Genomic DNA, 24,003 nt, shown 5'->3' with positions numbered 1-24,003 from the left:
AACCTTCCCCCCCCCTCTATCATTTGGTTCAGTAGTTTCCAAATAGGGGCATGGCCCCCTAGAAGAACGTGAAACGTATCTTCGGTGTTCGTCAAAAGATTTTGGAAATAGAAAGTTACCGTACAAATTATTTATTGCAGTAAATAACACAACTATTCGAAAAGCAATACAGGCAGCACTCGAATATATGATCACAAAAATGATAAATTACTTATTGTTACATTGCTTTAGTTTCACATTAGGATTTTCCTTGGAATTAAAATAAATGTACGAGAGAAACTGATCAAACGAGAGAGTCCAAAATTAATTAAATCGTCTTCCCTTGCGCAGTCTCGAAAGATACTATGAATACGATGCCTTTCTACTCCAACATAGAGTTAATATCGTTTAGGAAGTGATAATGCAGGTCCAAGTAAAACAGAATGACATTAACATCCAACATAACTTATCCGATATGCATGGTGTAAAGTCAATTCAAGAAACAAAACTGGGACAAGGAAACACTTTCAACATACACATCTCGTACTCACGTTGTTGGTGACACACTTGCGCTTCGCTTAACATCGAGAACGTTTACTCACGAAACGTTCCAACCTCCCAGCGTGCATTGGAGAATTTATTCAACTAAAAAAAAAATGAATATGGAAATATATTTTGAAATAATCGGTTAATAGAAATAGAACGATAAATAGGTAGTTAGATAGATAACCCTTTGTATTCTTATAATAACTCTTATTATGTAAGGTATTTCTTTTATTTATAAATTTGAAATAATATGTTTGTTCTATTTACTATAATTCTGTTTTCACTGCTTTTTCTTTTATCAGATTTCTCAGCGTGAAGAAGTGGCTTCTAAGAAAACATCGCCAGGTGGAGCTTGCGAAGAAGCGAGGTTGGAAAGGATATTGGGTTTCTCTGAAGGGTACCACACTTCTCTTCTATCCATGTGATAACCGTGATGGACGCGCAATTGAAAATACCCCAAAGCACCTAATAATTGTCGATGGAGCCATTATGCAGCCTATCCCAGAACACCCGAAACGAGATTACATCTTTTGCTTAAGCACTGCTTTTGGCGATGCTTATCTCTTTCAGGTATTATCTCAGTTATTCTGTTTTATCAGACAGCCACTAATTTCCAAACTAGACAGTGGTAGAAACTTTTTTACGGTGAAACAAAGTATTGTGTTTCTGTAAAACTTAGACAGAAATTCCAATAAAAAATAAAACCTTCAAGATATCCAAACAATTAAAATTTACTAATCTTGTTCACCTCTAATACTTACATTTGATATCTCTAGAACCAACAACATTGGATATCACTATTACTAACAACATTGGATATCACTATTAATTAGAACATTGGATATCACTATTACTAACAACATTGGATATCACTATTAATTAGAACATTGGATATCACTATTAGTTAGAACATTGGATATCACTATTACTAACAACATTGGATATCACTATTAGTTAGAACATTGGATATCACTATTAGTAACAACATTGGACATCATATTAGTTAGAACATTGGATATCACTATTAGTAACAACATTGGATATCACTATTAGTAACAACATTGGACATCACTATTAGTTAGAACATTGGACATCACTATTAGTTAGAACATTGGATATCACTATTAGTAACAACATTGGATATCACTATTAGTAACAACATTGGATATCACTATTAGTTAGAACATTGGATATCACTATTAGTTAGAACATTGGGTATCACTATTAGTTAGAACATTGGGTATCACTGTTAGTAACAACATTGAATATTGCTATTAGTAACAACATTGAATATTGCTGTTACTAACAACATTTTATATTGCTATTACTAACAATATTGGATATCACTATTAGTTAGAACATTGGATATCACTACTAGTTAGAACATTGGATATCACTATTAGTTAGAACATTGGATATCACTATTAGTTAGAACATTGGACATCACTACTGGTAACAACATTGGATATCACTACTGGTAACAACATTGGATATCACTGTTAGTAACAACATTGAATATCACTATTAGTAACAACATTGAATATCACTATTAGTAACAACATTGAATATTGCTGTTACTAACAACAGTTTATATCACTATTACTAACAACGTTTTATATCATTATTACTAACAACATTTTATATCACTATTACTAACAACATTTTATATCACTATTACTAACAACGTTTTATATCATTATTACTAACAACATTTTATATCATTATTACTAACAACATTTTGTATCACTATTACTAACAACGTTTTATATCATTATTACTAACAACGTTTTATATTGCTATTACTAACAACGTTTTATATTGCTATTACTAACAACATTTTATATTGCTATTACTAACAACATTTTATATTGCTATTACTAACAACGTTTTATATTGCTATTCCTGACAACGTTTTATATCACTATTACTAACAACGTTTTATATCACTATTACTAACAACGTTTTATATTGCTATTACTAACAACGTTTTATATTGCTATTCCTGACAACGTTTTATATTGTTATTCCTGACAACGTTTTATATTGTTATTACTAACAACATTTTATATTGCTATTACAAACAACATTTTATATTACTATTACAAACAACATTTTATATTGCTATTACTAACAACGTTTATATCACTATTACTAACAACATTTTATATTGCTATTACTAACAACATTTTATATTGCTATTACTAACAACATTTTATATCACTATTACTAACAACGTTTTATATTGCTATCACTAAAAACATTTTATATTGCTATTACTAAAAATGTTTGTTAATGATTCGTTATAGTTGTTGCAGTGATAGGCTTAATATTTTACAGGCACCTTGTCAGGTAGAGTTAGAGAACTGGATTAACAGTATTCACTCTGCTTGTGCTGCAGCGTTTGCAAGGCACCGTGGGAAAACTGGAACGTTGCACCTTCTGCAAGAAGAAGTTTTTCGTTTAGAGAAAGAGATCGAATCGGTATGGGTACGACCATTTTGTCTTTTTATTATTATTATCAGAGGTTTCACTCTGTTGAAACACAACTTCGAGAAATTCAATTTTTGTTTATTTTGTTTTAATAAGAGGATGAAAACCCTTAAAAACTGCTTCTCGGTGTAAGACTTAATATTTTATAGTAATTATGTTTGTTGCCTTGTCCCACGATAATTCCATATTTTTCGTATTATTTATGAAATATTAACAACTTTATGATACTCGTTCACATCATAAAACAAACATGCTCGTTCTTTCAGCCGTGGGGGCGTTATAAAGTGACGGTCAGTCCCACAATTCGTTGGTAAAAGAGTAGCCCGAGGGTTGACGGTGGATAGTGATAGCTAGCTGCCTTCCCTCTAGTCTTACACTGCTAAATTATGGACGGCTAGCGCAGATATCCCTGGTGTAACTTTGCGCGAAATTCAAAAACAAACACATCATAAACTGTACGTTCTGACGTCACAGTTTTTATTTCAAGAGCTTACAGTATACGCAAAAATATACCAAACATTTTCTACGTAGCCACAATTTCAAGTATTAGGAGTGTATTTAATTTCACATATATTGTAATTTATGTGACATTGCCAATCGGCGAACACTTAAGAATAGACCTGTTCATCACCCACCCACCCCCAATATAAAACACATTACTAATCAGACTTTTTTTTTTTCCCCTAACAACAATTGTCTAGAAGTTAGAAAATCAATTTTTTCTAAGGCCCAGACGATTGCCTTAATCATGTTCCTAAACTAATGCTGAAAAACGTTTAAAACGTTGCTTCGTTTTGTAACTGTCATCATTCTCTGTGGTTATATTTGCTACTGTAACCGGTTTCAGATTGTTTACTCTACCACAGGACCAACCCTGTCTTATCTCCATTAGATTACTGAGCTAGGTTTTATTTTTGTTTACGGTTGATAACCAGTTAAAATTTACTTAATGCTTATTTTCATGCTACTTCTGCTGGAAATAAAAGACAGAGAGACTAGCAGTACTGAAACATAAAGTGTTTTTTTACAAAATCTGAGGGTCGCGGGTTCGAATCCCCGTCACACCAAACATGCTCGCCCGTTCAGCCGTGGAGGCGTTATAATGTATAGTAAGTCCCAGTATTCGTTGGTTAAAAAATTAGCCCAAGAGTTGGCAGAGGGTGGTGATGACTAGCTGCGTTTCCTCTAAATTAGGGACAGATAGCGCAGATAGCCCTCGTGTAGTTTTGCGCGAAATTCAAAACAAACCAAACCCTTTTAAACAACCATGAGATGGACGGATAGTGTCTTAAAGACATATCTGGTATGTTAAAATTTCAAAAAATCTTATAGCTACAAAAAGCATACTGGAGAACACGTTGGTTCACTCAAATTAATAGCAACAAAGGAGCTAGTTAACTGAAAGATGGACTTCTTCACTGAAGATGAATCGGGAATTTTTTTATTTTTATTCATTTATCATTGACAGCAAGTTATCAGTAAGTTCCTGCTCTCCGGTAAATGTGAAATGTGCATGTTATCACTCATTGTATGTACTTAAAAAATATAACTACACTTAGACTTGTGTTTCTTCTCCTACATAAGTTACCTAGAATTTTTCACCATTTACCTGTTATGGGTGTACCAGCCCCACTGTTTTATAAAGAGCCAGGCGTGACTATCTGGTTAGCGAATTGTGAATCTGAAAATTCGTGGTTTGTGTTTTCCTGTCGTCGAAAAAAAAAAAAAACTTCACTCTATGCAGTGGGGTTTTGGTTGCACTATGAAAATACGGTTTGATTCCATATTTCGATCATGTAAGGGTGACTGTAGGTGTTGTTGTGAATAGTCGCTTTCACTCGTCTTTATGAGCCCAAAGTTAGGGACTTCACGCTGAAATCTGAAAAAAAAACAAGTTACCTCGATTCCCTAAAATGATCGTTTTAAAGTTCGTCCTATTCAAAGTTGTATTAAAGGGAATAAAATACAGATAAGTGTGAAGTTTTAACATTTAATTCGCCTTTAAATAATTCTGTGAATTACTGCATTATCTTTATGCGTTAAATTGAATTAGGTAATTGCAAAATAATCGATATAATCCACTAGTATTATTAATTATATTTTTTTTAATTGTTTGTTCATATGAAAGTAAGGACTCTTTGTACAGTAACTTTTGACGTTAACATTCAATTAAAATTTTCTTGAATGGACGGGCCTTTTAAAAGAAGGATATTTCTCCTTTAATTATACAAATAAATAAAATAAAATGTTAATAATCCATTAATTATTTCTTCGGTTTTTCTCTCCAAACCGACCAGAAGTACTTTGTCATGTTCGATCTATTTCTTTGCTTTCTATTTTCAAGGACGGAAAGGTGAAACACATGGCAGAGCTACAGCTGACAGTGGTGGGTGATTCGGACAGCAAGCATGCAATTACTACGCAGATCACACAAAGGGAGGAAAACTTGGAGCGATTACATTGTGAGCAGTTCCGACTTAGGTGCTACATGGCGTCACTTCAGAATAGTGAGCTACCGAATCCCAAGGTAATGTGTCAAAACCGAGAAACTAAAATAATGTGTAATATATAGCGCTGTTCAGTTGAACTCTCAAATGACCGACTTTGTTTTACAGTACTGATGGGGTCCGCATACAGCATCATATTAACTAATTTTATGTTTTTGCTTATTAAAACACTTAAGGCACTCGACTCGTAATCCAAAAGTCGTGAGGTCGTTATAATGTCACGGTCAATCCCATTATTCGTTGGTAAAAGAGTAGCCCAAGAGTTGGCGGTAGGTGATGATGTCTAGCTGCCTTCCCTCTATAGTCTTACCCTGCTAAGTTAGGAACGGCTAACGCAGATAGCCCTCAAATATCTTTTCGCGAAATTCAAAAACAAACAAGCAACGTTTATCTCAAACCTACAGTTATTTTCTCTTCGTTTTCGATGATTTAACAATTCAGAAATAAAACTTATTTTACTAAAGTTATCGTATTTCTAACGTAGCGATAATTCTGTGAACAATTTGTTTATTATATGTAAACCAAAATATGTGTGCTTGATGAAGCTGGAGCAAATCCTAAATCTCCATACTGCAGTAACGACCTCTATAACGTAACAGCAGCGCGCGTTCTCCCCCTTAGGGTTTGTGTGCAATAGTTCTCGGTAGTGCACGAGAGAGTCGAACAGTAGGCATCTTCGTCCAGTCACGTGACTCTGTCTTTAAGTATGAGAAAATTTCATTATTATTATTAAAGTGTAAGTTCAGTTTCCAATAGGGAGAGACTTTATTGTTGTTTTTAAGTTGTTCGTGAGAGTACAGTTGATTCAGTAATCAGTTAAAGCTGTACTTTCGTCCATATGTAAATAGCCACAAATATATTATGTACTGCTACCATAGATCCAGCACACATAATATTCCCGCCTCTATGTTTTCATTTCTTTTATTCACACATAGTGACTTATAAGTTTCTTGTCACTGTTTCTTTAATCAAACTGTCCACGTGAAAAATATCTTTTCACCGATGATTTGACCGTTTGATGAAAAATAGAGATTCTTGATAATCAAGCATCGCATAGTAGTTTCTATGCCGGACTTTCTCTTGGTCTGCAGGTTATACTCGCCTAGTAGGTTCTACGCCGGACTTTCTCTTGGTCTGCAGGTTATACTCGCCTAGTAGGTTCTACGCCGGACTTTTTCTTGGTCTGCAGGTTATTCGTTCGTATCAAGTTACTCTCTCTCCATTACCCCTTTAAAAAAAAAAACGCGATTTCTTTCTTTGTTATATGGGTGAATGTTAAATCACACTAGTGTTAGCGGTGGATGTTGTTGGCTAGTTGCCTCCTTTCTAGTCTAACAACTTAAATTAGAGACGGCTAGCACAGAATAGCCTTTTAATAGTCTTACGTGAATATCTGAAAACGAAAAAAAAAAATTACTTGTGGGGAAACTTGACGTTTAATGACAAAACGCCTGTTTAAGAACAAAAACACATACTAGCTTTTCGACAGGATATTAAATCACGAAAACATCTACTAGTTATCTGACTATTTTATTTAAGAAAAAATACTTACTGGTAATCTGGCTGTTTAATTAAAAAACGTCTACTGATTAGAAATCAAAATTTTAATAAAAAACATCTACTTTATAGTAATCTGTTTCATAAAAATATATTAAATAGTAATCTGACTTTTAATATAAGATCTACTAACTCGTATTCTGATTTTTAATAAAAACATCTATTATGTAGTGATCTGTTTCATAAAAAATGTATTAAATAATAATCTGACTTCAATATAAAAAATGTTAAGTGGTAATCAGACTTTTAATAAAAATATCTATTAACTAGTAATCTGTCCATACCTCAAGCACTTTGATATATAATTATATTTGTAATAAGAAATTAGTTTTCGCTGGTGTAACAGAGAGGTAAGATTACTGATTAACAACACTAAAGTCCAAGGTTCGATTCCTCGCGGTGAACACAGCAGATAGCCAGTTGTGGTTTAGTTCTAAAACAAAGAAACACTTTAAGACATTATCATTAGGTTAATTATACATTTTAACACTACATGCCTTATTCTGACACTTAGGACTTTTTTTAAGAAAAGGACTGTATAATAGAACTTGAGCACGCTATGTCTGTCATATCCATATACGTTACCGTCGACGCATTTTGCTTAATTCAAATCCATCAAGTAGGTTGGTATACAACAAACGCACCATATATTATCCGCCTGTAACAATAATGTTATAGTATGAAAGCCTTTCCTCTGTTAGCGAAGTATGATTAATCATAAGACATTAGCATCAGTATAATAGTATCAGACATATACTTTTTAAAATTGCATGTATTATTTGGCCCCTTAGGAATTTTGTTTAATGTAGAAAAAGAGAGTATTATAGTATTTCAACACACTATGTTCTCCATATTTGTTAAACGTTCATTATTTGCCATTGTTACCACGTGTATCACATACTTGTATATATATCTATCACGTGATTTTTAGTATGTGTATTTTATTTTCACACTGATTATTTTCAGTTGCAAATTTGCACAGTAGTCAAATTTTAAAGGAATTTGTCTTCGTTTGAAAAATCGACAACGTACGGATCTCGGCAAGCTATCTACATAGATCACAACTAGAAATTAACCAAGTTATATATAGAGCTACTTGAATACGTCGATATACCTTGATATATGCAATGTATTAAAAGAAAGATTAGAAGGATAAGTACGTCCAAGTCAGTGATACAGATTTTCTAATAAAACAAGTTGACTCAGTACGTTATATATTTTAATAAAGGAATGCTGTAATGCGCAAGCGCAAGAAGAAACTGTTGAGAAGAATGCAGGCCGTACTGTGAGACTCATTATTGTGTCGTTTCGTTCAAACAAAACAGGACACTGCTTCTTTTAATCCACGTAATCTGAGGGTCGCGGGTTCGAATCCCCGTCGCCCCAAACATGCTCACCCTTTCAGCCGCAGGGGCATTATAATGTGAAGGTCAGTTCCACTATTCGTTGGTAAAAGAGAAGCCCAAGAGTTGGCGGTGGGTGGTGATGACTGGCTGCCTTCCCTCTAGTCTTACTTGTATATATTCAATACAAAATCTGGTATTCAAAGTTTTTCACAAAGAACTTACAGTTTTCTTGTTATTTTTCACGGCACTTCAAATCTTAACCAGCCATTGGCTAATTTCCTCTCTTACCTGCTAAAGATATTTCGACTATAATTTCAATCATATTTATGTAATATTAGCACAATTGAAAATTTCCAAGAAAACTTTTGAAATAGTAAATGAAAGCATAACTTCAGTTATACATAATGTTTAGGGGAAATGTACTGAAAAATAACCGAAATATCTATGATTTGATCCAAGTTTATAGGTTCGAAACTCTTGCCTGTTTAGTATATATTACTAGTTGGAGTACCCGTCCCCTTGACCAAAGTTATGTAAGATTATAATTATTGAAAGATTATCATAAGATATGTTTGGCCCTGCATGGTGAGGTGGTTAGGGCACTCAACTCGTAATCTAAGGGCTGCAGGCTCGAATCCCTATCACACCAAACTTGCTCGTCCTTTCATGTGTGGGGCACTATAATCTTATGGTCAATCCAGTCCCACTATTCGTTAGTGAAAGAGTTGTCGGTGGGTGGTGATGACTAATTGTCTTCCCTCTAGTATTCGTCTCCTGCTGGTACAGCGGTATGTTTTCGGATTTATAACACTAAAATCAAGTGTTCGATTCTTCTCGGTGGACTCAGTATATAGCCTGATGTGACTTTGCTATAAGAAAACAAACACACCCTCTAGTCTTACATTGCTAAATTAGGGATGTAGATCCATCCACAGGATGTGAGGTAGTGGTGAAAATCACATAAATGTTCATAAAAATCGCAAAACGCAGAATACAAAACTGAATATTTTTATGTATAACCAAACTGACGAAATTTTGGTGAAGATCCATCCACATCCTACGAAGTAGCTACATGGACAAACAATAGATAATACTATTATCTATTACTACAAAACACTATTTCTGTCTATCGGTTTCATTTGGTTTTTGAATTTCGCGCAAAGCTACACGAGGAATATATCTGCTAGCCGTCCCCAATTTAATAGTGTAAGACTAGAGGGAAGGCAGCTAGTCATCGCCACCCGCCACTAACTCTTGAGCTGCTTTTTTACCGACGAATAATGGAATCGACCGTCACATTATAACGTTTGCACGACTGAAAGGACGAGCTTGTTTAGTACAAAAGGGATTTGAACACGAGACTCTTAGATTACGAGTCAAGCGCCCTAACCACTCGGCCGTGCTGGGCAACCTGTCTCTCGGGCACGCACTGGTGTCACAGCAACTTATTACATAATTTAAATAGTTCGGCTTCTTGTCAGTTAAAAGCGAGTAGTCTACGAGTGATGTAAAATTAAATATATATTTGGGACAAAATGTACAAAAAATTGCACCTTTTTCGCAATTTGAAAACATTTCTAAATTGTCGAGTTACGTCAAAAAACGTTTTCCAATCTCTAAAAATGGCCTTTCCTGGAACCGAACTTACGACACAATTTAGTTTTGACACCCATTCGCCTAATCGTTCATTCACTAATGTAATATAGATAAGACTAGAAGAACGTATGAGGGACTCAGATCTGCGGGAAACTAACATTCCTTTTGTAATGAAAGGACAGCAGTTCACACTAATACTGTCTTTCGTCATTACCTTGAAACGGTCCTTCAATAAGGTTGATGTATTCCTGCCCGAATCCTTATTTATCCATTAACAACATTACGTAGCTTTCATAAAACTCGAAGGTGCTCCTCGATACTCACGAAAATCAGGGAACACACATTGGAACCCGCGTATTCATAAGAAATGTTGTGTTTGTGTTGTTTCTTGAATTTCGCGCTAAACTACGCAAGGGCTATCTCTGCTACCCATTCTTAAGTTAACTGTGTAAGACTAGCCATCACCATGTCCAACTAGTGGGCTACTCTTTAACCAACGAATAGTAGGATTGGCCGTCACTCTGTAACGACCTCAAGGCTGAAAAGACAAGCATGTTTGGTGGTACGAGGATTCGAACTCGCGACCCTCAGATTACAGTCCATCTTTGTGTTTCTTTCTCCAGTCTTTTTCAACAGGTATTACGCTCGTATTTGTATAACTACCATGATTATCCTAAGTTTCTATGTAAATAGGTAGTGTGAAATGCACAGCAATGTCTATATTTTAGGAAAACAGGGACATTACCACAACATCCTAATTTACCGAAATAGCAGTACGTATTGTTTACCATAGCAATGGATATTTTTAATTTTATCTACATGAAATGTATTTTAAAACCTTTTTAAGTGCACAAAATGAGGAACTAGTGACATTTTTATTGACTCCCCTTTTTAAAATATTTATAGTTGTACATGTTTTTGTAGCAGGCTTAATATTTCACTCAGTGGAAACACTATAAATCAACAATATATAGTTTCTACACAAGTTCTCTGATGTATCATTGTCTAAGTAACGATAAACTGAAATTCAACCAAAGAGAATAAAACCAACAAAACGTTTTGGAGCGAAGTTTTAAAACTGTCTTTGAAGATATTGGTTGCAGAAAGCTGCACAAAATAAGTAATGTCTGTTTAATTGAAACGAAAGTTATTTTCTAGATTCGTATTTCTGTTCAGCATATACCTCAATAAGATTTAGAACCCTTTAAAAATCGACATATGTAGAAGGTTGATATTTTGCCATTTTTTATCGTATAGTTTTATTGTATCAAACCCATAGCCCCAACTACCGAAACGTCAATATAAGGTTTTGTTTGGTGAGGACAAAATTCAAAAAAGTATGTTGATAAATTTAGTTTGTTTAACACATTCGACTGTAAAATTAACAAACTTTGAACGTTTTGTATGTGGCAAAACTGAATGTTTCAGTTTCTTTTCTTTTGAAATTGTAGCTGAAGAGCAGAAAGTAGTTGATGTAATGTACAACTTAAATGAATCACATAACGTATAGTCTTAAGTAAAATTTATGTGTGGTGGAACTGGTAACTTTGTAAATCACGTCACATAGCCTTAGTTAAACCTAGTGTGTAATACAAATGGTAGCTTTATAAACCACGTCACATCGTCTTAATTAAATCTAGTTTATAGTAGAACTGGTAGCTTTGTAAACCTTGTTACTTAGTCTTAATTAAACCTAGTGTATAGTAGAATTGGTAGCTTTGTGAACCATGTTACATAGTCTTAATTAAACCTAGTGTATAGTAGAACTGGCAGCTTTGTGAACCATGTTACATAGTCTTAATTAAACCTAGTGTATAGTAGAATTGGTAGCTTTGTGAACCATGTTACATAGTCTTAATTAAACATAGTGTATAGTAGAACTGGCAGCTCTGTGAACCATGTTACATAGTTTTAATTAAACCTAGTGTATAGTAGAACTGGCAGCTTTGTAAACAATGTTACATAGTCTTAATTAAATCTAGTGTATAGTATAATTGGTAGCTTTGTGAACCATGTTACATAGTCTTAATTAAACCTAGTGTATAGTAGAACTGGCAGCTTTGTGAACCATGTTACGTAGTCTTAATTAAACCTAGCGTATAGTAGAACTGGCAGCTTTGTGAACCATGTTACATAGTCTTAATTAAACCTAGTGTATAGTAGAACTGGCAGCTTTGTAAACAATGTTACATAGTCTTAATTAAATCTAGTGTATAGTAGAATTGGTAGCTTTGTGAAACATGTTACATAGTCTTAATTAAACCTAGTGTATAGTAGAACTGGCAGCTTTGTGAACCATGTTACGTAGTCTTAATTAAACCTAGCGTATAGTAGAACTGGCAGCTTTGTAAACAATGTTACATAGTCTTAATTAAATCTAGTTGAAAGTAGAACTGGTAGCTTTCTGAATCACATCACATATTCATCATTATACCTAGTGTTTAGTAGAACTATTGGCTTCAAAAATCACATCACATGTTCGTAATTAAACCTAGTATTTATTAGAACTGGTAGTTTTGTTTGTTTTTAATTTCGAACAAAGCTACACGACTGCTATCTGCGCTAGCTAACCCTAATTCAGTAGTGTAAGACGAGAGGAAAGGCAGCTAGTCATCACCACCCACCACTAACTCTTGGATTACTATTTTACAAACGAATAGTGGGATTGACCGCAAATTATAACTCCCCCACGGCTGAAAAGACAAAGCATGTTTGATGTATCGGGGATCCGAATTCACGACCCTCAAATTACGAGTCGATCGCCCTAACCATCTGGCCATGCCGGGCCTGATAGCTTGCTTTATGAATCACGTCACATAATATTAATTAAATTTGGTGTATAGTACAAATGATAGCATTGTGAATCACACTACATAATCTTCATTAAACTTAATGAGCCGATCCGTTTTTAAACCTTATCAATAAGAAGCTAGTAACTGCATTAGTCCACTGTCTTTGTGTTAATACAGTTTTAGCCTCATTAAAACGTTCATCAGATGTTGTCTATGACAATTGCATCACAGTAGAGGCAGAGCCGTACTGTGGTAGTGGGAGCGATGAGTTCGCACATGACGCCAGCCCGAAGGGAGGGGTGCGAATTTAAATATTACGCGAGGCACCATAAGACATCGTTTGAAAGAAGTGGTCAGATGCACCTGTCTTTCCCAGGTCTATAAGATAAAGATCACAGACAAACAAAGATCGGTACGGTACTGCCGAAAAGATTTAGCGTGTGTTACATGTGATATTTGTATCATTCATTATAATAAAAAAGTTGATGGAGATGCATCTGTTATCGTGTTTACGTATGTGATATAATGTTTTTCACAGAACTTGCTCACCAATGTTTGCAAGATGACCAAATCGACGTTGAATAAGCTCGGAGTATTCACAGTGTCGTCTTTTCATGCTTACGTCTGTGCTCGGAGCCCTTCACTCCTGACGAACCTCCTAGCAGGTAGAGGCACCACGAAACGACGGTCTCGTGGTTTGTTGTCGAGGTCTAACAGTGGAAGGTAAGTAAAGACATCGCTTGAAAAAGTAGTTATCTACAAAAAAACAACAACAATGGTTGTCGTCACCACATCACACTACAAGAGGTCACCCTAGTAGTTTCAACGGCTACAAGTATAGCCATGAACATTTTATTTATATCAAGCAACGTCGTTGCGTTGAAAAGTAATATTTCTAAAGTTGTAAAGTTACACAACAGGGATGAGGGAAGGGGGATTAGTTTTACCTGACTTGCAGCATAAGAAGCCGTGTGATAGTTTCAGAAAATTTTATGCATGTAAAGAACGTTGGTTTTGTTGCAGGTTTCAAAAGATTTGTAACAGTTATGAGACAAAATATAATTTTATACACGTAAGGGACGTTAGTTTTTGTTACAGGTTTCAAAAAATGGGTAAAGGTTACGACATTAAGTCGGAAGAAAGCTGTTACTTTCATTTCATTCCAGCTGTGTTCACAGAAGGAGTTTTAGGAGAAGTAAAATCGTCGTAGCATTTTACTTGGGGGCGAGGCTTTGAGCATAGTGTTATGATGTTATGCATTGACATTACGTAAACATATTTGAATTACTAGTTTAGATATAACCCGGTTTTCGAAACGGCAATGTATAATTTTCTCATTACTGCAATAGAAGAAGAACACATTGAGATTTTACATAAGGGGAGACTATTCATTTATTCTGTGGGGGATATGTCCCCATTTTTCAATCACGTGAGCAGCAGATGAGTAAGTTCATCAAGAAAAGCTAACATCATGTATAATATACCAGAAAGTTTGATCCACCAAAGACTTGTATCATACTTTTAAATCTTAGGACCCATTCTATTTACATTGTACATCACACATAGAAAATATCAATACAAAATCCTGTTTATATTGTACATCTTAGTGACAGCACATAGAAAATATTAGTATAAAATCTTTTTTTGTATTGTACATCATACCGATAACACAGAAAATATCAACACAAAATCCTGTTAATAATGTACATCATACCGATAACACAGAAAATATCAATACAAAATCCTGTTAATAATGTACATCATACCGATAATACATAGAAAATATTAATACAAAATCCTGTTAATAATGTACATCATACCGATAATACATAGAAAATATCAACACAAAATCCTGTTTTTACTGTACATTATACCAATAACACATAGGAAATATCGACACAAAATCAAAATCCTGTTTATACTGTACATCTTACCGATAACACGCAGAAAATATCGACACAAAATCCTGTTTATATTGTACATCAAAACCAACAGCACATAGAGAATATCAAGACACGTCCTGTTTGTAGTGTGTACATTACCGATGTCATTTATAAATGAGCGTACAAAATCCTGTTTACATTCTACATCATACTGATAGCACATAGGAAATACTAAAACACGCCTCATTTTCTCTCACACATCCACAACGCGAAACACAGAAATTGTAACACATAACTCGTTCACTTACCTCACTCTGTAGACGCAACTTATTAAATGTCAACGAATGCTCTCTTTCCTATCATTCATCTTAATGACAACAAATAACAAATGCTATCACACGCCCAGTTTACCAACATACGTTTTTCAAACACGTTTCAGAAAATATCTACAAGTTCTTCCTGTTTAACTACGTACTTACAGTAAACGAGTCTTATGAAGTGTCAACAAATACATTCTGTTTACCTATATACTTATAACAGACGAACCTTATGAAATGTCAACAAGTACGCCCTGTTTACCTACGTACTTAAAACAGATGATTCTTATAAAATATCAACAAGTATGCCCTGTTTACTTACGTACCTAAACAGACTTGTCTTATGAAATGCCAACAGTCACACTTACAAGCAAGTAAAACAACCTAGCGATAAAAAAGTAAAATATTCGGTAATAGACAAATTAAAATTATTGCAATAAGTAAACAAAGATTAAATGGAAAGTAAAAAATTCGACAACAAACAGTTTAAAACTGTAGTCACAACTAATAAGACATGAGTTGACAGGAAGGATATGTTACAGGTCTAACAACAAGCAAGTTACTTATTTGTCTGGCGACAGATAAGTAATAGACCTCAGGCAAAGGAAGAAGTAGGTAGGGCAACAAGCGGGAAGAGACTGTGGCGAGAGGAAAACATAACTGAGGGACAAAATGGTTTTAAAAAAATTGAATGGCCCAAGTTAGTTTTTAAGTCACTTTATAAGGAATTTTGTATGTTATTGTAAAACAAGACGAGTTACATCGATTTCAGAAACCTAAATTTTAAATGTATATCTTACATGAGGTCCAACGTTTTAATTTAAACAGAATAATTAAGTTCCCTCTAGTTTACGATTACCTGTTATATATGAATACCTTGGTTTCTCTAAAGCAGGAGTGTGCAACAGGCGGCCCGCGGGCCACAACCCGGCCCGCCAAGCCATTTAGTGTGGCCCTAGTTGTTGTAATCTAACCATGTGGCCTGATCTGTAATCCAACGCAAATGGAATATTTTTAAAAGCATCGATCCTACGGGATTCCCAGGCTTCGACTCGACAAACTTCTAAAATTATCTTTGCTAGATAGGAGCAGGCCGAATTCGATTGGTCGGCCTCCTTAGGGCATGAATAGGTGACGTGCACTAGCACTATTGTCTACGACTCAACGTCATGTCCTGAACCTCGCCTTCGCCCGCTGGCGACAATTTTCCCTAACCTCTGCTGTCCGTCATTCATTATTGGTGAAAATTTTATTACCTTTTACAGTTACTACAAGAGATTGAAGGTAAATTAATTATTATTTAGCATGTTGTTGTGACTTTACTGAATTTATTAAAATTTTTGCTTTCAGATGCATCTGATTCTATGTACAGTGTGACCTCGTTATTCGCGGGGGTTACGTTCTTTACCCTCCCGCGAATAGCGAAAAACCGCGAATATTGGACGCAGTTTTAAAACGTATATGTATGCGATTATATACTATATGAAATGCTTCCCAAACACTAATGATACTTATACTCATTGATGCAGTAATAATGTAGCAATATTGCATAGTGTTATGTATTTCACTAAATTGTACCGTGCGTTACCGGGCTGTGCTTTGCCGTTTGCGTTGTTGGGGAAGCTGAGGCAGTCAGCCAATAGCAGTCCAATCTTGTTTGGTGAAGACGACAATTGATAAAACGGCTTGATTGAGTAAATACAACAGAAATCTCCTCGAAAAGCCCTTTCAGTCTCTGTGACCTACAAAACGCAGTTCGCGCATAACCCGCGAATATGCGGGGCCGCGAATGGCGAACCGCGAATAGGCGAGGTCACACTGTATTTTGCTATTCTCAATTAATTTAAGTACCGGAAGGCTATGATCGGGATGCCAATTTAGAAACATGTGTTTCTGTCCATAAGAGGTTCCATGTGTAAATAAATTCTATGTTTTTTTCTACTTTGCTATTTTCGTGAGAATAATTTTTGTTTTGATTTCAGGGCTAGTAAAATGTCAGCAGTTAAGAAACGAAAAATTGATGATGAGGGAAGGTTATTCAACAGTGAATGGTGCACAAAATATCTTGTTGTCCCACATAATCAAGGTGTTGTCTGCCTCGTCTATCAAACTACAATTGCAGTCATGAAAGAGTACAATATTAAGCGACATTACGCAACTAAGCACTCCTCCCAGTTTGATGAAATTGTTGGTCAGGCACGAAAGGACAAAATTGAACATTTAAAACATCCATTGAAAAGCAACAAGGTGTTTTACCACTTTCAAGAAAAATTCAGAACTGGTGACAAAACTGAGTTTTAAGCTTTGTGAATGTATGGCAGAAAAGGGAAAGCCTTTCAGTGATGGAGAATTTATTAAAATTGTTTAACAATATTCACAGAATATGCATGTCCAGAGAAAAAATATTTGGTGGAGCAAACTAGCCTTTCCCGCTTTACTGTCTCACGCAGGACAAAAGATCTTTCAGAGGACATCAAAGAAACTTTGAAAGAGAGATTGAATTCGTGTGAAGCTTTCAGTCTGGCTTTGGATGAAAGCACTGATATCAATGACACATCCCAACTTGTCATTTTCATCAGAGCTGTTACTGCAGGCTTTGATGTTTTCGAAGAGTTTTTAGATATGGCAAGCCTTTCCTCCACAACCACAGGACAGGATATTTGTGAACAAGTGCTTAAGGTTGTAGAAAAGTTTGAACTGAATCCTTATAAATTATGTGGTGTTACAACAGATGGTGCTCCTTCCATGACAGGTAGGACAAATGGATTCACCAAGAAATTTCTAACTGCAATTGGAGCACAAGACGTAGTTGTAAGCCATTGCATTATTCACCAAGAGAGCTTGTGCACCAAAGTTCTGGATTTTGCAGAAGTCATGAAAATGTCGTCCAATGCGTAAATTATATTCGAACACGAGGATTAAATCATCGACAATTTAAAACTTTTTAGATGAGCTGGACAGTGAGTATTCAGATGTTTTGTACTTCTCTGCTGTACGTTGGCTTAGTAGAGCTGCTACTTTGAAGAGATTCTGGAATCTGCGAGAGGAGATTAAGTTCTTCATGGAGAGCAAACGTCAGAATGTGGACTTCTTGAGCAATGAGAACTGGCTGAATGACTTAGCATTCCTCACAGACATTACACAGCATCTGTCTGATTTAAACTTAAAACTACAAGGGAAAAGTCAACTTGTGAATAAGTTGTTTGAGCATATTTGTGCTTTTGAGAAGAAATTGGAACTTTTCCAGGTTCAGTTGAGAAGAACCATATTGACCCATTTTACATGTCTTGCAACCAGGAAACTGGAATTTCCTAATCTGGATTGCACCAAATATGGAACCAGTGTACAAAAGCTGCGTGATGAGTTTGCAAACAGATTTCCAGATTTCAGACAAACTGAAATTAGATTGAAATTGTTCGCTCAACCTTTTGATTTGGCAGTGGAAGACAGTCCTGATGATTGCCAAATGGAACTCATTGAACTGCAGGCTGACATGGACACTAAAAGGAAATTCTCTGAAAACAGTTTGCTAGACTTTTACAAACTCTGTGTACGTGAAAAGTTTCCCAATTTGTCCCGTCATGCACAAAGAATTGCCTCCCTTTTTGGTAGCACCTACTGCTGTGAGCAATTTTTCTCCAAAATGAAGCTCATCAAAACCAAATGTAGAAGTCAGCTGACTGATGAACATTTGACCAGTCAGTTAAGAGTGGCAACCACTTCTGTCAAAGCTGATATTGTTCAAGCTCTGCAAGGACTCTAAATTTCAAGTGTCGCACTAAAATGATCACTCATGCAAAAATATAAAATATTATTGCTTGCATTTTGAGAATTTTTTTTAATTTATTGTGCATGTACACGAATAAGCTTGTTTTTTAAGTGGCCCCGCTTGATTGATGAAGTTGGTTATATGGCCCACCGACGAAAATGTTGCACACCCCTGCTCTAAAGTAACTCATACTTTATTTTCATTTTCATACTCTTATATTCAATTATTCTATTTCAGAGTTTACGTAAGACGTGTTAGTAATTAAGGTTTCTATAGTTTAGTTGTTTTTTACTACTAGGCGTTCGCTAAGTCAGTCCTTCTCAACCCAAAGTAGCTTTGACCAACCCAATGACGCCACCGTCACCATTACGCTTCCGGCTGAAGAGGTAAAGTGAAGTAAAATGTATTTAACTACAAAAGTAATATAATATTTCATAGCGTTCTCAGTTGTAATTAGTTTTTTTAAATCTACTATGTTGTTTAAATATCTCAAGAGGCTACTACTGTATAGGTACTGCGCTTTAATATCTGTGTATTCATGCCTCCTGATTTGGTTACTACACCTCGAGTACAATGTTTTAAAGAGAAAAGCTATACCTTTAATGTTGTACGTATTGTTTAAATTACAATAAACCTTATTATCCAAATACTTAGTTCAGTAACGCTGTGAATTAAATGTTGAATTCTCCAATATGAATGGGAGAATTGTTTTCCTCAGTGTGAATAAATATTTCGAGCTTTTTATTCATATGTTGGTGGAGACATCTGGTGATCAATAATTTACTAAATACACTACTATTTACTTCTACAATTTTAGGTTACTATCATAGTGAGAGGACGAGCTAAGTATTAAGAAACTACTTGGAACTCTATCAATTTGTATATTTATTTATTTACTTTTCTAAAAGCTATAAAAATATTTTGTACGAGGTACATTTATTTTTTTCGGTTTCGTTTGTATGTTTACCTTACATAAACAAACCTGTCCTGTTTGTTTGTTAGTTTCCTGCGCATTACCTACATGATTTGTCTGTCGGTTTCTGTGATTTGCCTAACTCATATTTATTGTTTTTCTGAGTACTTAGTATCTGTTTTTAGTGGTTTCTGTAGAAGTGCTCATGTTTTCTTATAATTACCTATCTTCCATGCAAATTTGTTTTGTATAGTTTGATCATTAGACTTGTTAATGATTCATCTTGTTTGTTGATTGATTTGTAATCTGGTTTATACTTTTGGTTGCCGAAGATGTAACATCTGGTTTGTTGCCATGGGATTGATAATCTGTTGTGTTTTTTCCTTTTCTAAGGATTTATCTTCGCCATACTTCAGGTCCTCCTGAACGTTGGTCATTTCGTGTACTTTATCTTCCCGTTCAGTTCTCTTGCACTCATTGGTTTCATGAAAATTGTCATCTGATGTAGCCATTGGTGTCCTGAGATTTAGTTACGTAATATAATCACAATTTTTTTTATAATTACCTATTGATTTTCTGAATACCGTTTCGAATTGATCATCTGATGTTTTATCAGTTTCCTCATTACTAACCATCTCATGTATTTTCTGAATACTGATCGTTATGTTAGTTAATTTATTTAGTATTATTGTTACGGTTACTACAGTTCGGTAGGTTCTTTTGAATTATTTGGTAAAAAATAATGCGAAGTCCAGTCCACTTAATGACAACGAAAACAATTTATTTCTTCGGCCACAAGTTCCACATATTTCGCCTACTAACTTAATATTTGCGACGTTGGTGTACAGTGAAGTACAAACTCAATATTCACAAAACTGAAACAGGCTGGCATTAACAGACAAACTAACAAACTCGCAGACACAATAATCAATAGTCATCTGCTGTAGCCAAACTCGCGTGTTTCCAAAGATAAGATCGTTTCCTAAACTTTCAAGAATATTCTGGCCATAAAACCTGGTCATGTGTGTCAAGCCTCCCTTTAGCAATACTACGATACAGACGGTAAATTTTAAAAATATATTTAGCCTACAAAAGTACTGAGTTTCCTTCCGAGGGAATTTTTTATAGATAAATTACTTTTTGCCTTTTTTATAGACAAATATTATGATGACTTTCTGTATCATAAAATGTTGGGAAATTGTATTGGTTTTCTTTTCTTCTTCGAGAGGACATATCTTAGAATAGTTTTTCAGGTAGAAGCAACAATAATTAAAAGCACATATTTTCATATCCGTATATATATCATAATAGTTAAGAATAGTGTGTATCATGCTTGAAATCCTACTTCTGCCTTCAGATAATGAGTCACATGAAGGAAGAATGGTAATAAGTAAACATCTTGTCCTCAGAGTGTCAGTATTGGTGTGAGGGAGAGCATGACGGTAGAGGAAATTCTTTGGAGTGCCTGTAGTAAGAAACAACTATCTCCGAATGACCACTTCTTTCGAGCCAAAAGGAAACAAGATGATAGCGAATATTACGTTCCTTCAAGACATGAAGTTGTAGAGAACCTGGTAAGTTAAGTATTATAAATTAAGTACATGAAGTTGTAGAGCATATGGTAAGTTAAGTATTGTAATTTAAGTACATGAAGTTGTAGAGAACTTGGCAAATTAAGTATTGTAAGTTAAGTACATGAAATTGTAGAAAGTTTGGTAAATTAACTATTGTAAGCTAAGTACATAAAGTTGTAGAGAACCTGGTAAGTTAAGTATTGTAAGTTAAGTACGTGAAGTTGTAGAGAACCTGGTAAGTTAAGTACATATAAATTATGAGGAAGAAATACAGCGATGACGTTGGTAATCCTTCTACCATTAATTAGAAGTTTGATTATATTAAATGTATCTATTTCTAATGTGTCAGTTTAATACACTTATCATAAGTGGACATAAATGTATTCTAGTTACTTTAATTCTGAATAATAAAAATCACTTCAGGTACTGTTGAAGATCTAGAATATTTTTAATCGACATTTATTGTACAGTTTCAGTTTCATTTCTCTCATAATCTCTACCTTGCTGTTAAAATGCATTAACTAATTTCAGTCTTCGATATCTTAAGGTTTCTTAATCTTGGGAAAGGTTTGATCTAAAGCTAATATGAATTCTTAGAACATGATTAGTGTTTATTGAACTACATGACGCACGAAACAGAAAATGTTGGACTCATTCTAGTAATACGAAGTGGTTTTTTATATAAGACTGAAACGTGACTGCATATTAATTAGTTTATACTCTATCAACTGAGAATTATAATCCCATTATGATCCCATGTGTGTATTATAATAATTAATGGTAGGATTATAACATCTGATGGGTTAGAATTATGATCCCATGTGTGTATTATGATAATGAATGGTTTATACTCTGATTGTATGTATGAATTATAGCAAAGGATGGGTTGTATTTTGATATCACGTTTGGATTATAGCAATGAATAGGTTGTATTGTGACTCCCTGTGTGGAATATAGCAATGAGTGGATTATACTATGACTAAATGTGTGGATTATAAGAATGAATTGGTTATATTGTAATTTCTTGTGTAGGTTATAGCAATGAATGCAGAGATGCCAACCATTACGATTTGAGCGTAATAATTACGCTTTTGGTGTATACATTACGACTATACGCTCATACAGACAAATATTACGACTTGTTGCAACTCCCAAATTATTATATATTATATAGGCCCATAAAATAAAGTGATAAATTGTTCCCCCAGGGTTTGAAAGGGGTGAAAAGAAAATTTCTAGTGAGATACAAATAAATTTTGATAATAAATAAAAGACATAGTCCAAATGGCTACTTGCAATAATCATGTTTGTGCTTGAAATAATAAAAAATATTTGTATCTCCGACGTCTACCAATAGTTTGAGTGCGGTGCTTCTCCATACTGGGTACGTGGTAGAATCCATAGTTACGTTATCAGTGCTTGTCAGCCAATCAGCGCTCGCATAGATGGGTATTTCTCGTTTTTTAAGTGGCATAGAAACACCAATGCGATCGTTCACAAGGTGGAAAAAAGAGGCCTCGTTCACCAGATTGTCTTGTTTCTGGCAAATATAAAAGGATTAAAACTGTGAATCAAAAATTTAGGAAAGAGTATAATGCAAAATATTCGGTCATTGCATCAAAAGCAGTGACAGTCATGCGTTTTGTACAGTTTGTCACATCGATTTTTCTGTGGCGCATGGCAGGATAAACGATTGTTCCAGACATACAAAATCGGCGTCTCACCAACAAAAGGCTGAGGTGAAGACAAAAACAATTCAGATAACGACATTTGTGAGTAAGAATTCAGAATATGAAAAAGAATTTCAAAATAATTTTTTTAAAATTTATTTATTAAATACACAAAACACAGTCATAAATGAGCAATCTATAGCAGTAATAAATAATAATAATTATAATAATAATATAATAATGAACAGCTTAGAGACATTGGTCAGGCCTAGTAGCCGCAAATAATAAAGAGCTCTGTCTACAATCATTATGCTCAGTCATTTGAAATAGTTGGCATCTCTGTGAATGGGTTATATTGTTATCTTTTTTGTGGATTTCAGGAATTAATGGGTTATATTGTGATCTCGTGTGGATTATAGGAAAGAATGGGTTGTATTGTGATCTCATGTGTGGATTATAGGAAGGAGTGGGCTGTATTGCGATCTCGTGTGTGGATTATAGGAAGGAGTGGGTTGTATTGCGATCTCGTGTGTGGATTTTTGGAAGGAGTGGGTTGTATTGCGATCTCGTGTGTGGATTATAGGAAGGAATGTGGCCCCTGGTGACTTTTGCTTGCAAGTTGTGTAAAATTCTCGTTATAAGGTCCTTTGGTGGTAAACACAAGAATTTAGGATGGTCCATGAGGTGTATGATGGGATTTAGACAGAAACATGATAGCTTTCCTGTGATAACTTAGGTTAGCGAGTAAATGGTTTACAAGGAAGAAATATAACGATGAAACCACTTCCATTCACAGTTATTAAATACAATCAAAGTATTCAAGCCTTGGTAACTAACTGTTCTTACCTGTTATCCCTAACCTTCCTATAGCACCAATATTAAGAACTAGATAATGAGATTTAGTGACCACGGGTTTTGTCGGTTAAAGAGAAGATAATGTTTTATTTAAACTCCTTTGACTAATAAGTGCCAAAATCACAATGAAATGTGGTTCTTCTTGTGTTTTATGTGTATACATTTATGTTTCTGTGTATGTTTCTTATAGCAAAGCTACATTGGTCTAC

At 34.8% G+C, this 24,003-nt stretch overlaps 1 protein-coding gene and 1 long non-coding RNA gene across 3 annotated transcripts in view; one reads left to right on the top strand and one right to left on the bottom strand.

Annotated features, from left to right (window-relative positions):
• The window catches only part of LOC143223485 (protein still life, isoform SIF type 1-like), a 422,725-nt gene that overhangs the window by 358,304 nt on the left and 40,418 nt on the right, over positions 1-24,003 (top strand). The window contains exons 13-18 of the mRNA XM_076451534.1: positions 828-1,095; positions 2,863-3,012; positions 5,360-5,542; positions 13,352-13,536; positions 19,081-19,168; positions 21,105-21,269. Coding sequence (XP_076307649.1) covers positions 828-1,095; positions 2,863-3,012; positions 5,360-5,542; positions 13,352-13,536; positions 19,081-19,168; positions 21,105-21,269 — 1,039 coding nt within the window. The remainder of the gene's footprint in view (positions 1-827; positions 1,096-2,862; positions 3,013-5,359; positions 5,543-13,351; positions 13,537-19,080; positions 19,169-21,104; positions 21,270-24,003) is intronic.
• Positions 5,536-16,732, bottom strand: LOC143223486 (uncharacterized). Of its 2 annotated transcripts, none has more exons than XR_013012929.1 (3): positions 15,873-16,732; positions 13,363-13,569; positions 5,536-6,915 (listed from the first exon to the last, which is right to left on the bottom strand). It is a non-coding gene; the product is annotated as an uncharacterized LOC143223486 (long non-coding RNA). The 2 variants fall into 2 exon arrangements; XR_013012928.1 differs by lacking the exon at positions 15,873-16,732 and adding an exon at positions 15,005-15,240.

The sequence above is a fragment of the Tachypleus tridentatus genome, chromosome 8, assembly GCF_004210375.1.
Source record: "Tachypleus tridentatus isolate NWPU-2018 chromosome 8, ASM421037v1, whole genome shotgun sequence".
Classification (NCBI taxonomy): domain Eukaryota; kingdom Metazoa; phylum Arthropoda; class Merostomata; order Xiphosura; family Limulidae; genus Tachypleus; species Tachypleus tridentatus.
The sequence above is the reverse complement of the archived record's forward strand: the minus strand, read 5'-3'. Positions and strand labels throughout refer to the sequence as shown.